General features: G+C 43.3%; 1 protein-coding gene across 4 annotated transcripts in view; it reads left to right on the top strand.

Moving 5' to 3' along the window:
• Window positions 1-11,863, top strand: part of PLEKHA2 (pleckstrin homology domain containing A2) — a 142,152-nt gene extending 130,289 nt beyond the window's left edge. For all 4 annotated transcript variants that reach the window (XM_030201910.1, XM_030201911.1, XM_030201909.1 and 1 more), the window contains exons 11-12: window positions 3,305-3,382; window positions 10,776-11,863. In XM_030201910.1, the coding sequence (XP_030057770.1) occupies window positions 3,305-3,382; window positions 10,776-11,138 (441 nt within the window). In that variant the 3' untranslated portion in view covers window positions 11,139-11,863. The remainder of the gene's footprint in view (window positions 1-3,304; window positions 3,383-10,775) is intronic.
• Window positions 11,864-15,257: the final 3,394 nt, after the last annotated feature.

The raw sequence follows: 15,257 nt of genomic DNA, 5'->3' as shown, positions 1-15,257 counted from the left end.
GCACCCACTAAAACTGCTCTAGGGACCTGCATACTGCTGCCATGGAGCTTGGGTATGACATTTGAGGCTGGCAAAAAATTATAATTTTTTTTTTTTTAGGTTGGGAGGGAGTTTGGTGACCACTGGGGGAGTAAGGGGAGGTCATCCCCGATTCCCTTCGGTGGTCATCTGGTCAGTTTGGGCACCTTTTCGAGGCTTGGTCATGGAAAAAATGGACCAACTAAAGTCGACCAAATGCTCATCAGGGACACCCTTCTTTTTTCCATTATCGGCCGAGGACGCCCATCTCTTAAGCACGCCCCAGTTCCGCCTTTGCTACGCCTCCGACACGCCCCTGTGAACTTTGTTCATCCCCGCGACGGGCTGCAGTTGAGGATGCCCAAAATCGGCTTTCGATTATTCTGATTTGGGCGACCCTGAGAGAAGGACGCCCATCTCCCGATTTGTGTCGGAAGATGGGCACCCTTCTCTTTCGAAAATGCCCCTGATAGTATACGCAGATGGCAAAATTAACACAGAACACTTATCCTGCATTAGGCCATTTTTTTTCAGCATTAAGTGTGTGTTATCACTTAACACAGTTTAGAAAAAGGGCCCCTTAATGTTTCTGTGACAAGCTTTCATATACCCTAACATTAAATGCTTTGATTTGGGGAAACAGGTAGCTCCTCCTTTCTTCTATTTCTTCTGGTTCAGTCAGAATCAGTACTGAGATTCTGGCAACATGAGCCTCCATTCACAACTACTCAGAGACCCTCCCACTGTTCTTAGTCTGTTTATTACAGTGATGGTCCTGGTGCTGGGAGCCCTCTGGAATCCCGTAACATCAGCTCTAAATCTAGCTGCCAGGTGTCATTAACAATTTATTTACTTATTTTTAAAACTTTCATCCCACTTACCACCAAGCGGCTTACAAAAATCAATGATGATGCCTTCTCCTGGGGTGCTGTGACTGCTGCTGCCTCCCCAGCAGACAAGGAAAGAGGAGCCAGTGCAAAAGACCTAACTGTGGGATTGAACTGGAGACCTTCCACATGGCAGTGTTGCTACTGCCCCCCCCCCCCCCCCAGATGTTTTTTGCTTTTTGTTTTTTTTTGCTGAACTAATGATTAAACCGGTTTTTAAATGGTTTGACTATTTGTGCCTAAAACAAATGCTGTGTGAGCCACATGGGAATGCCCATTTGCTCAATAGAGTTTTGGAACTGCAGAAAGGAATTGACTAGATCTCATTTCTGAATGACAATTACATTTGAGATTCCCCATTAAGGTAACAGCATATGTCCCTAAAGCAGGTGCAAGCCAAAACGTGAACGAGTCAGGCAGGTGACTTTTGTACCAGCAAATGAACAATTCATTATAAAAGATTTTGTTTTACCATACTGCGTGGTTTTCTTTTGATGGTTTCTATTTTATTGTAGATACCAGCCATTCCACCCCCCCCCCCCCCCCCTCTGCTGTTTTGTTACCACCTAAATTAGAGCTGGCTCCTTATAGGGGTAAAGTACCCTCCAGTTTGAATTCCCCTTCCATATAACGCAGTGTTGTGCTGCTGACCACAATGCTTTCCAGAAAATGGTAGATATGTCCCCATCCCCTCCTCTCCCTTTCATTGTTTTGTAGTATCAGGTGACTGCAAGGGCTTTCTTAGTCACCAGATTTAAATTAATGTGCTGAATTAGAGCAAAGTGACTTAGCTCCACATGCCTTGCCCACGCATTAATAAAGCTGCCCATTGGCTGTGTGTAAGATTTCTTTTCAGTTTAAGATCCAGTGAAACATTGTAATTCATTCTAGATTGTTGCAAATTTGTTTCATACAATACTCAAGGAAAGGGAACAAAAAGATAAAGCACTCATCCTCCTTCTATGATGGCATTGCTTTATATTACATTGCATGCTTCTATACCGCAATGTCCCCAAAGAGTTCTCTGCGGTGCACAATGTATAAGAGGCAGAACAAACTCTGGAAATACAAATAATTAAAAAGCAGATGAAAAAAAATAAGTGTATTTTAAAAGAAATCATAAAAATTAGTTTAACTTTTTAAAATGAAGGCTAGTGAGATATTTGCTGAATATTTAAAGGTAGTAGATTCCATCAATGTGAAAATTGAAAAGAAAATGTACCACTAAATAAAGTTTTATAAAACACGCCTTTCGGGCTTGGAAGTTGTAAAAGAAGGGACAATCTACTGCCAATGACCGTGTACCTAATTGACAATTGAATTGGATTTCCCTTCATGGGGAAAGATCATGAAGAATTAAAAAAGTCATAGAACATAGTTAAAAAATAATACGAGCCTTGACCGGAAGCCAGTGAAGCTTCTTTAACGTGCAACGGTATTCTGCAATGTTTGAAGTTTTTTAAGAAGACCCTCATTTAGGCCCACAAACAAAACACTGCAGTAATCCAAATGGGATCAAACAAGGGATTGAACCAGTAACCTGCAGGCAGAAGCATTGAAACAGGATCTTATTGGTCTCAGTTTCCTCATAGAGTTAAAAACTTTAGTGATCAGTAGGTTAATGTAAGGTTCAAATGTAAGATGATCATCATGAGCATCGCACATTTGAACCTTACATTAAATAACTCCCAATATTTTTAATTGTTTTTCCAATTGAAAAGAACTATCTTGAATCATCAAGGTGGTTTCCAAAAAGGGTCTATAAGAATTCCCCAGTACTAAAAATTTTGATTAAATGTCCCTTTGAGAAGTTGGTTGCCAACCATTACCGTGTGCACCTGTTGGTGAAGGGTACACATATGCTGATCTGTTCAGTGTAGTGTGCATACAGCCCCGGTTAACTAAAGGCATCACAGATCTGTAATTGTTTGATCTCATATAGCTAAACTGATTTAAACATTGCAATATGTTCCACATCCCCTGATCAGAAAATGCCAGCCATTTCCACTGGGTCTTGTTCACATGTAGTGCTTGCTTTGAAGCAACCTGTTTGTAGTACAGTTGCAGTGAGTCTCTGCTCTCAGCACCTGCTTCTTAAATTGCGTAGCTTCCTGGAGACTCACTTTCCCTCTATAAGTGTTTGCCTTTCAGAGTTAAATGCATTTCCAGTGAAATGTGGCAGGATGCAGCATTGATGGAGCCACTAGCTGAGATGTGCATGAAAGCATTTCATCCCTAGAAGATTCCACAAGTGGTAGAACTTCAAAAGCGATAGTTATTGTGTTTGGGAATACTAATCAGTCCCTCCTGCCTAGAAGAGAAAAGGATGTCGGGATCTGCATACTTCTGTCAAGTATGTAGACAATAACACCTTGCTCTGTTTTGTGTTTTTTTTCCAGGCAGACAGTCCAGAAGATATGAACAACTGGATAAAGGCAATCCGAGCAGCTCTCCAGTCCCTGAAGATGCGTTACAAAGTATGGCAGGCTGCTAATATAATTTTTTTTTTGCTTAGAATTAATGTAATTAATTATTGAGGAGAGGATGGATTATTTGAGCTTTGGATAACTCCTATAATTCATCGAATGAATGTTATGGAAACCATTGTAAACCTGTCATGCAGTGAGAATGTGCTGGAAATAGATTTTCAGTGAGTTGGAAATATATGGATGAGGGCACAGGGTGAAACTGGATGGATTCAGCTTTGGATTTTTCAATATCTCACCTTGAGGATGAGAGAACAAAAGGCAAGAAACGTGATTCAGGGGCCAATGCAGAAGGTTTACACAGATATTTGTGCAAGGTTAGTGCAACTTCTGGGTGCTATCTTATGGCTACGTGAAGAAGAGAAGTATTTACAGCACAAGGTAATGCTGCATGAATCCATGTGTAGGATACCAACATGCAGAATATTGAAATAAATATTAATGAAGCTATCAGATATTCATCCCCGATGCAGAGAAGTGCGCAGAAGGCAGAAGCTTTAATGCCTCCTCAAAGGAGACATAGAAGGGTTAGATCTTCTACAGTACTGTATGCAATGCCTGTTTTGGCCCCCAGGATAATTCCCCAATCACCTCATGTCCTGAGATAACCCCCTGATCCTCAAGTGTATGGCAGGGTACACTGCATGGGGTCAGGCGCTGCCATTTTGGAAGATGACGGAGAAGTGACTGACCATTGCTCCTGCTTTTTCTTTAAGGTGTGTGTGGTGGGGGGAAGAATTAGGAGTACCAGGGATTTACTCTTGGGGGACCCAGAGGAGTCATGGCGGTGGAGTCCACTAGACTACAAGGGATATTTTAGGGGCAGTAGGGAGTCAAAGGATTTGGGGGTCATCTTGAGAGGCTGGAAAGATTGGAGGATTGGTGGTCAACTCGGGAGGGGGGTGGGGAGTAAAAGTGATCCCTCATGCAACACTAGGCCTTTTTTTAATGCTTAAATATGTTTATTGAAAACAATCCAAATCAGAGGGAAGGGACAGTATCAAATATTTTGTAGCATATTTTCTTACACACATTAGATAGGTTAATCTGTCAATAATCAGAAGCAAAATAGTTCTGTTAAAAAAACAAGAAAGATTTTGATGCTTACAATGCAACTAACCTGCACTTGTGTCTCATACTGTAACCTCCCTTCCCCCTTCGCTCCCGCCCCCCGAACAGCATGTATCCCCACCTACCCTTCTATCTGCCCTTTCACATCTCTTAGTATTAGGGCTGCATATTGATTACAAATTTTAATTGTTCAATTAATCAAGCTTAAAATATTGTAATTGCATAAGCCAGCCAACAGACAGTTGTATTTTCCAGTATATTGCTACAGTAATCTTGTCCACTTGAGAGATCTCTCTCTCTCTCTCTCTCTCCATCCAGCATTGTCCATTGTGTCTCAATCCCCCTTTAGCATCACCCCTTTTTCTCTCTTTCTCTATGTCTCTCTTTCCCCTGCCCCGACCATCCAGCATTGCTTCCCTCTCTCTCCACCATCCAGCACTGCTCCATTTCTCTAACTCTTCCCCCCTCATCATCCAGCATCATCCTTTTGTCTCTGTCTCTCTCTCTCTCCTCCGCAACTCCTAAATGGCAGAGGGTCTCGAATAACAAGCTTCTGAAGAGACAACGATCAGACACTGCTCTCCCAGCTGAACAGAAAACATGAAAACTGTACAGCTGTTCCAGATATTTGTTCTCTCTCTCTCTCTCTCTATATATATATATATATATTGCCTCTCTGTAGGTCATCAATAATCTGCATAGGAGGCACTGTCGGAAGTGAAAGATTGCATGATATTTACTGTAGTCAGCAGCTTTGTGCTTAAAACCTGAGCTAATCTGTTTGATATGGTTGTTCTCTTTGAAGTTTTTGTATGCGCAGTACTAACATTATTCCCACTGTGGATAATTCTACAGGGGGAGCACAATATTCACAAAGTAATACAGGGTATTTTCAGAGCTTTTTAGCGCGCTGGAATTTGGTGTCATTTCTATCCTTCTTGGCACGATTATACTCATTACTTCTCTGTACATGGGTCTTGCTCCAGGGTTTGGGTACCTATTTATGGAGCGCAGGGCAAAATTTTCAGGTATCTTACAATATACTTGGTCAGACCATGCCCCTTTGCTCTTCGGGTTAGATGTTTTGCCTGCTAAAATAGGGGTTACTTATTGGCAACTTAATGATGCCCTTTTAGGAACACCTGATAATGTGCAGCAAATAGAAAAAGAGATCCAGGAATACTTGCAATTTAATGGCATGGGGGAGGTCACTCCAGATATTCCTTGGGAGGGCCTTAAGACAGTAATTCGGGGTAAACCTAATAGCTTTACAAACTCACCTCAACAAAACTAGACATTGTCAAAAAACTGCTTTGCTGACGGGGTATGGACCAGCGGACGAAGCAAGGGGTGACCCCGGCATTACGACAATCTATTCATACCACTCAGATGAAACTCCAGACACTCCGTTTGGCAGAGATTATGGATACTCTTCAGAGGGTGTGGCAATCCCATTTTGAATCTGGCAACAAGGCCAGCCACTTGCTAGCACACAAATTGCAGAAACAAAAGACTAGAAACTATATCTCTGGCATTTGAGATGAGACGGGTACTCTTCAGATAGATAATACATTGATTCATAGGGTATTCTTGAACTACTATTCTCAGCTCTGTACACTGGATGTTGACCACACAAACATAGATATTCAAGATTATTTAAATATGGCTCCAATGCCTAGATTTTTTCTGGCGGAGGTGCAGTCCTTGTTGGCTCCAGTTACCTTGGATAAGGTCCAGGGGACTATCAAGGAACTACCTCTGGACAAGACCCCAGGATGTGACAGCTTCTCTACTAGATTCTATAAATGCTATATGAAAAGTCTCTCCCCGGTGCTCTTACGTGTTTTTAATGGCCTAATACTCCGTCAAGAGTTACAATACTCTTGGACATTGGCATCAATTACAGTACTAGCCAAATCAGGGAAGGACACATTGTTGAGTTCTTCATATATCGTCCCATTTCTCTCTTAAATACTGATTATAAGCCAATTGCCTTCAGTGCTACCTTCCCCGGTTAATACACGAAGATCAGGCTGGATTTATTAGGGGTCATCAGACCTTTGATAATATTCGTATGGCCCTTCACCTGGTTCACATGGCAAGAACGAACCAGGCCTCAATGCTTTTGCTTTTGCTGGACACTTTGATGGTCTTTGACCGTGTGCATTGGCCTTTTCTGTTCCGGCTACTGCTTCACCGGGGTCTGGGGGGATCAATACCTACAATGGCTACAATTATTGTACACTAATCCCCTGGGAAGTTTGAAAATCAATGGAACCTCCACACCTGCCTTTGCCCTCCATAGGGGGATGAGGCAGGGCTGCGTCTTATCACCACTATTATTTGCTCTGGTCATAGAACCCTTAGCCAGCTTGATACGAGATCACCCTGGAATTGCAGGAGTCATACTAGGCCCCTGACAGCATAACTGTTACTATTTGCGGATGAAATTCTCCTTACTATCACTCACCCTTAGGAATCTCTCACAAATTTGGTAGACATGCTAAATACCTTTGAACTGGTCTCTGTTTTCAAAATTATCATGCAAAAGTCAGAGATCCTTAACATAATGGTGCCCAGGGAAACTGTGGATATCCTTCAGAGAATGATGCCCTTTAGGTGGGCCATCAAATGGATATGATATTTGGGAGTTAATCTTACCCCAATACTGAGCTTATGCAGCTAACTTTTCTCTTAAGCTAAAGGAACTATTTGCTGATCTGGATAGATGGGAGGGACTAAACCTTTCGTGGATGGGGGGATATCTGCACTTAAAAATGATTGTCTTGCCAAAGTTGCTCTATCATTTTATGGCCCTTCCTCTCCTTGTTCCAGAGCAGTTCTTTATTAAGTTGTGTAAATGAGCTTATGTGTATATCTGGAAAAAACGTCCACCAAGGGTCCAGAGACTGATTATCAGCCCAGAACTAAGGGAGGTATGGGGGTCCCCAATTTTAAATTGTATTATATAGCGGCTCAGCTTCGTATTTTGGCGGAGTGGTTATCCAGATCTTCAAAAGCGTGGGTTCGCATAGAGCAATCCTGGGTGGTCCCTATGTCTCTGCTCATATCCAGCAGATCACCAAGACCTGTCGTTTCTTTCTTTACAACATCCGTAAAATCCGCCCCTTTCTTTCCGAGCACACTACCAAAACCCTTATCCACACCCTTGTCACCTCTCGTTTAGACTACTGCAATCTGCTTCTTGCTGGCCTCCCACTTAGTCACCTCTCCCCTCTCCAATCGGTTCAAAACTCTGCTGCCCATCTCGTCTTCCGCCAGGGTCGCTTTACTCATACTACCCCTCTCCTCAAGTTGCTTCACTGGCTTCCTATTCATTTTCACATCCTGTTCAAACTTCTTCTACTAACCTATAAATGTACTCACTCTGCTGCTCCCCAGTATCTCTCCACACTCGTCCTTCCCTACACCCCTTCCCGTGTACTCCGCTCCATGGATAAATCCTTCTTATCTGTTCCCTTCTCCACTACTGCCAACTCCAGACTTCGCGCCTTCTGTCTCGCTGCACCCTAAGCCTGGAATAAACTTCTTGAGCCCCTACGTCTTGCCCCATCCTTGGCCACCTTTAAATCTAGACTGAAAGCCCACCTCTAAACATTGCTTTTGACTCGTAACCACTTGTAACCACTCACCTCCACCTACCCTCCTCTCCTCCTTCCTGTACTCATTAATTGATTTGATTTGCTTACTTTATTTTTTGTCTATTAGATTGTAAGCTCTTTGAGCAGGGACTGTCTTTCTTCTATGTTTGTGCAGTGCTGCATACGCCTTGTAGCGCTATAGAAATGCTAAATAGTAGTAGTAGTAGTAGTAGTAGTGGGTGTGGTCCCCCTTTGGTCAGTGATATGGCTTCCAAATCAAGATTTGGCTGGCCTTTTAAAATCCCTTCCATTAAGTCACCAGTTTCCCCTGCACACCTGGTATGGGATTCAATAATCTTTTTTCCCTAAACGACTCTATTTTTTGCAGATGGCTATTTGTTGGGACCCAGGGTTTTTGCCCAGTAGTCTAGATGCTACGTATCAGCGATGGGAGCATCAGGAGCTTTGCACTTTGGGTCAGATTTGGGAGGAGGGAAGTTTGTTTATTTTTCAGATTTACGGGGGGAATATGGATTGGTGGAGGCTGACCGCTTCTACTATTGGAGGCTACAGGATTTTATTATAGGCAGGGCTCATGGAGAACTAGCACTTGAGGAAACTCCATTGAGGAGAGCAATGAAGGGGGTGGAGCCTGGGGTAGTATTACCTGATTGTACCAGGCCTTGCTGTTCTCCAAGGACCCTATCCAATGGTATATACAAAAGTGGGAGAAGGATCTAGGTACGCATTGGGATTATCCACAGTGGGAAATTACTTTTCGGTATTTGCTGAAAGTTCTGATAGCTAGTAGTTTAATAGAGAATAACTATAAAATACTGTATCGCTGGTATTACACCCCTTCTCGCCTTGCTCGTATTTTTATAGTTGGCTCTGGGTCATGCTAGAGGCTTTGTGGGCAACAGGAGACTATCATATTTGGTGGTCTTGTCCTCGGGTGCAGACCTTCTGGACCTCTATATTACAAACCTTACAATGTATGCTCCAAGTGACTTACCCGATGGGGGAAGAATATTGTCTGCTTCATTTTAAGCTGGTGGGTATCAAGAAGGAGTTGCACCACTTGGCTGCTAGTTTTTTTGTGACTGAGAAACTAGTGCTTACGGCAGCCTGGAAAAAGCCGTTTCCACCATCAGTTGCCCAAGTTCTGCAGAAGATGGACTATATATATCACATCAATAAACTGACTGCTTTGCGTACCAACCAGTTGCTCTGTTTTCATAAGATATGGGACACCTATCAGCACTGGCACTCGCAAGGAGCACCAGGTCCGTCATAATGTCTATAAACTGTTGTTACTATCCACCTTATAATTGAAAGAGAAAAACGCCTAGATTTCGACCCAAATCGGGAGATAGACGTTTATCTCACAAAAACGAATAAATCGGTATAATGGAAAGGCGATTTTGGACGTTTTCAACTGCACTCCATCGCGGAAGCGTACAAAGTTGACGGGGGCATGTCGGAGGCGTGGCAAAGGTGGAACTGGGGCGTGGTTATCGGCCGAGGAGAGATGGGCGCCTTTCGCCAATAATGGAAAAAAAGTATGCATTTGTAGCTAGAATTTAGGGCACTTTTCCTGGACCCTGTTTTTTCACGAATAAGGCCCCAAAAAGTGCCCTAAATGACCAGATTACCCCCAGAAGGAATCGGGGATTACCTCCCCTGACTCCCCCAGTGGTCACTAAACCCCTCCCACCACAAAAAAATGATGTTTCACAACTTTTTATTTTCACCATCAAATGTCATACCCACCTCCCTGGCAGCAGTATGCAGGTCCCTGGAGCAGTTGTTAGGGGGTGCAGTGGACTTCAGGCAGGTGGACCCAGGCCCATCCCCCCCCTACCTGTTACAATTGTGCTGCTTAATGCTTATTAGTCGTCCAACCCCCCAAACCCACTGTACCCACATGTAGGTGCCCCCCTTCACCCCTTAGGGCTATAATAATGGTGTAGACTTGTGGGCAGTGGGTTTTGAGGGGGATTTGGGGGGCTCAACACACAAGGGAAGGGTGCTATGCACCTGGGAGCTCTTTTACCTTTTTTTTTGTTTTTGTAAAAGTGCCCCCTAGGGTGCCCGGTTGGTGTCCTGGCATGTGAGGGGGACCAGTGCACTACGAATCCTGGCCCCTCCCACGAACAAATGCCTTGGATTTATTCGTTTTGAGCTGGGCGCTTTCATTTTCCATTATCACTGAAAAACAAAAACGCCCAGCTCACAAATTGTCGAATAAAACATGGACGTCTATTTTTTTCGAAAATACGGTTCAGTCCGCCCCTTCACGGACCCGTTCTCGGAGATAAACGCCCATGGAGATAGACGTTTTCGTTCAATTATGCCCCTCTATGTGAATTTGATGGAGGCTGTTGGAGGGGAGAGTAGTATGTTTTGTATGTGTCCCTAGGAGAGGGTGGGTGGTGGTTGGATAGGGTACTGATTAAAAAGAGGGGGATATATGAGGGTAGGAAGGGTTATATTGAAGCTTTGTTTTTCTTTATGCTGTTATACAAAGTCTTTCAATTTGTATTCTAGATTTGTTTTCCAATAAAACTTAAAAAAAAATAACTTGACTCTACATAACTTTCTGAGTCACACAAAGCTGTGTTTAAATAGTTCCTGCTGTTGACTGTTGAGTTATGAGTACTGCATTCCATGCCAGATAAATATGTCATGTTCTGTGCGTGTCTCTACAGGAAGCGGCCTTCAGCAGATCCAATTCCCTGAATCAGCCTGGAGTTTCCTATCCTTCAAGTTCCTTTAACCCTGTACCCTCAGGGTTGAGAAAAGTTGGAGAAGAGAAGAAGAGCCTCTGTAAATCCCCTTCTGTCACCTCATCCTGGCAGCCATGGACCCCAGTGCCACAGAAGGAGGGAAGGCAACCCACCACTACAGAGACATTTGGGCCACCCAAGGGCTTGTTGTATGGGTCCACTTTCTCAGAGGAAGCAAACATGCAAGGCAAGAGGCTGAGGCATAGGTCTGAACCCCAGCATGAGAAAGAAAGGTTCTTTCCCTTATCCCTGGACGATGAGACCATCCGGACCTCAGATGTGTAATAGGCCTTGGATCTTGCTGCTTATTTGGAAGCTGAGGATTATTTTTGCTTTCTTTTTTTCCACTTTCGTTTTCACATGGAAATGGATGCTGCTGGCATGATTAAACTATAACTTGAGCCTAATATACAACAGCATTAAATATAAGCAGATCTCTCTACATTCCGTTCAGTTGGTTAAATCTGCTGTATTCCTCTGTTAAAATGAATAGAATGAGAAACAGAGACATCCATTTGAAAATGGGGACCTATGTGATCTCAAACTCATGAGCACCTTCACCTTGGGATAATTCTTGTGTTGGGCCAGTAAACGCTATTGCAAAGAATCTAGCTTTCCTAAGGACTAGCTCCCCTAACCACAAACAGTGCTTGAAGGTCTGGGGTAGGGATGGACAGATTCAAAACAGTGTTCCTTTGATTCTAAAGATGACAGTTCCACTTAAATTCAGAGTCAGAAAATGTGTTTTCCTTTATATGTGCAAAGCTAAGAATGCAGTTTGACACGGAGAGATGGCACCCTGTTGGAGGAGCCAATGGATCATGCACTGGGGTGTATGCAGTAGGATTCTATAATGGCCTGTGGCTCTGTGCTACTGAGACTTACAGAGGCCCATTTTCCAAATTATTCCCCTGATTCTATATAGTGCGACCTAAGTTGCGAGTGCAAATCCAATCGTATTCTGGATTTGCACATGCAACTTAATTACTTAGCAAGTCACTCAGTGCCGATAATTGCCACTTAACAAGCAATTATTGACACTAATTGGCATTAATTAGAATTTATGCAAAGAACAGTCTAAGTGTATTCTATAATTTGACATGAGTAAATTCTAAGTTGCATAGTTGAAATGGGGAATTTACCATGTGCGTAGAATGTGTGGGTCATGGGCGTTTCTAAAATCTATGCTTGTTATAGAATACACCCAGTCCACCCCTAATTTAAGCGTCTGTATTTACACCAAGTTTTACTTGGCATAACTGCCCATGAATAAATTTAGTCGCACGGATGGTCGCCTGGCATATTCTATAAAACGCGCTGACATTTAAGCTTATTCTATAAAGTATGTCTAGATTAAGGCATACTTTATAGATAGGCATGATATACAGAATCTAGTCCTACATCATTTTCCACTCATTCGGTTTCTGCAGGTCTCACCTGGCCTTGGTTTGATTTGTGAATAGTATAGCTGAAGTCATTTTTACTTTATGTTTATAGTATTATGCTGATCGTATTAATTTATTTACCACAGCAGCAAACAATTTAGCAACAAAAAGTTGGGCAGTGATGGCTATAGAGAAGTTGGGAGCTTCTTGTGAGTACTGAATGCTTACAAAATGGGAAAGGGGCAGAGATAAAACCAGTTTCCTTTCTGCCGATTGCAATTAGGGTTGGTTTAACCATTAGGCACATTAGGCAGTTGCCTAGGATTGCAGCTTCTGCGGGGGGGGGGGGGGCAGCCAGAAATACTGCATTCAGTATTCCTGGCTGTGGAGTGGAGGAGTAGCCTAGTGGTTAATGCAGCAGACCTTGATCCTCGGGAACTGGGTTCAGTTCCCACTGCAGCTCCAAGTGACTCTGGGCAAGTTACTTAACCCTCCATTGCCCGAGGTACAAACAAGTACCTGTATATACTATGTAAACCACCTTGAATATAGTTGCAAAAACCACAGAAAGGCAGTATATCATGTCCCATTTCATGGCAAAACAATAGGTTCCTGCTAGCTACACAAAGAACAATCAGAATGTACTTTTAACAGCAGGGAGGGTGGGTGATTTTCAAATAGCCCATTTAGTTGGATAAAAAGCTTCCTAATTATGTAAATATACTGAAAATAAAATATGATGTCCATTTTGTGCAGGATTGTTCTGGGAAAGGTTATGGGGTAATCCAGATTGTTGGGTGTACTTATCAAATTCTTGGAGCTGATATGGGCTAGGGAATTAAAAATCAATTGAGAGGGGGTTGAGAGGCAAAGCTGAAGATTTGCCTAGTGCACCATCCTAATAGCATTGTGCTGGCCCTCACTGCAGTATCACAGACTGCTCCATCTGTAGGTTTACCTCCAATTTCCTATCTGGTATTTTAGATTAATCATTTTTTTGTTGTTACATTTGTACCCTGTGCTTTCCCACTCAAGGCAGGCTCAATGTGGCTTACATGGGGCAATGGATGGTTAAGTGACTTGCCCAGAGTCACAAGGAGCTGCCTGTGCTGGGAATTGAACTCAGTTCCTCAGGACCAAAGTCCACCACCCTAACCACTAGGCCACTCCTCCACTCCAAGTATAATGCTATTCTTGCTTCTGTCTGATGTCTGGACTCTTTTTTTTTTTTTCTAATAACTGAAAAAAGTCTCACTCCCTTCCTGCTCCTGTAAGTCTTTCTCCTTCCTGCTCTCACACATGCATTCTACTGCCCCTTCCTCTCTCATCTTCTTATGCTTTATTTTATATTAATTCTCCATCCCCTCTCATCCATTTGGTAATCATTTTTGAACTGGCGATGGTAACTTTTGTTACATACATCATCATGCCTTGACAACAAATAATAATGTTGCTTGTTAAAAACAATTTTGGTTGCTCTTTGGGTATCAAACTGTTGCCTGCATCTCCAGGAAAGGCTACTTTGGAAGTATTGCATTGCTAAAGCGATTTAGGATTCTATTTATCCGAAAGGCCCTGCACAAATCCCAAATGATTATTTATTTAGCCAGCTCACTGGACTGCTCCATTCAAATGAACCAGTTTACACCATTCTTAGGTTAGCAACCACTTCTCTTTTTTGCAGAGCAAGTTAGTTGATCCACTCCTGTTTCCCAGCATTCATGGATTTGTAGTTCCTTCTTTCCTGATGGAAATATGAACTACAAGTCCCTCCCTGTATGCCGTGCAGGTAAAATAAAACAGAACTGGATCTTCCTGCAAGAATGGAGCTAGTTTCTTGCTACGCCAGTGTAGTGCTCTCTAAGGGTATAGATCTGAAACCTAATAATATGGACCATGGGTGACACACCACTTGTAAACTAGCAACCAACATAGCCACTGGCAAGAAGATGTAGCTACTGTATGGTACGAGATAATTGTGCTTTGTTGAAATTTAAATGACCATAAAATTACTGTATATAAACCTGCACTTTGTCGTTTTTGGCCTCTCTGTTGATCTGGGCTCAGGCTTCTTCTCCACAACATTTTACACAGCACGTTCAGTGCCTAATACAGGCAGAAAGGTGGCAAGCATATTACATAGAACAAGCATCCTGTTCCTTTTTCATACTCATACCCAAAGTATGTATATACATATTAAATAACGAGGGAGACAACAGAGATCCTTGTGGGACCCTGCAAATATTACGCCAATAATCTGACTGATCACCTAACATTTTAACTCTGCATCTTCTGCAGAAAAGGAAGCCGTGGAACCAAGATCTTACTGTACCTGAAATCCCAATGGCATCCAAAATCTGCAGGAGAATATCAAAGGCAACCAAATCGAATGCACTTGATAAATCAGACTGAAGGAGCAAGACCTGAACTGTATCAAATAATGCACCCATTATAGTTTTATTTTTGTTACATTTGTACCCCGTGCTTTCCCACTCATGACAGGCTCAATGCGGCTTACATATTGTATACAGGTACTTATTTGTACCTGGGGCAATGGAGGGTTAAGTGCATAGGCGTAGACTGGGGGGGGCGAGGGGGGGGCAATGCCCCCCCAAACGACGTGAGGCGCCGCCGCGCCATTAGTTTAAAAAAAAAACCACATGCAGGCACGCACTCCTCTCCATCCGCTTGGCTTCCCTGCCCTCTCTGTCTGCGTCCCGCCTTCCTCTGACGTCAGAGGAAGGCGGGACGCAGACAGAGAGGGCAGGGAAGCCAAGCGGACGGAGAGGAGCTGTTGTCCGTCTACCCCTCTCTCTTCCTCCCTCCCTCCGCGGCGCAGGCAGCAGTCTTTTCCAGCGTTCCTGGCAGCGGTAGCGTTGTACACACTGCCTTTGGCTCTGCCCCGAAGCCTTCTCTTCAAGTTCCTGTTCCCGCATAGGTGGGAACAGGAACTTGAAGAGAAGGCTTCCGGGGCAGACCAAAGGCAGCGTGTACATCGCTACCACTGCCAGGAACGCTG

This window comes from Microcaecilia unicolor, chromosome 4, assembly GCF_901765095.1.
Source record: "Microcaecilia unicolor chromosome 4, aMicUni1.1, whole genome shotgun sequence".
Lineage (NCBI taxonomy): Eukaryota > Metazoa > Chordata > Amphibia > Gymnophiona > Siphonopidae > Microcaecilia > Microcaecilia unicolor.
Note: the sequence above shows the minus strand (reverse complement) of the source record. Positions and strands in the feature narration are given on the sequence as shown.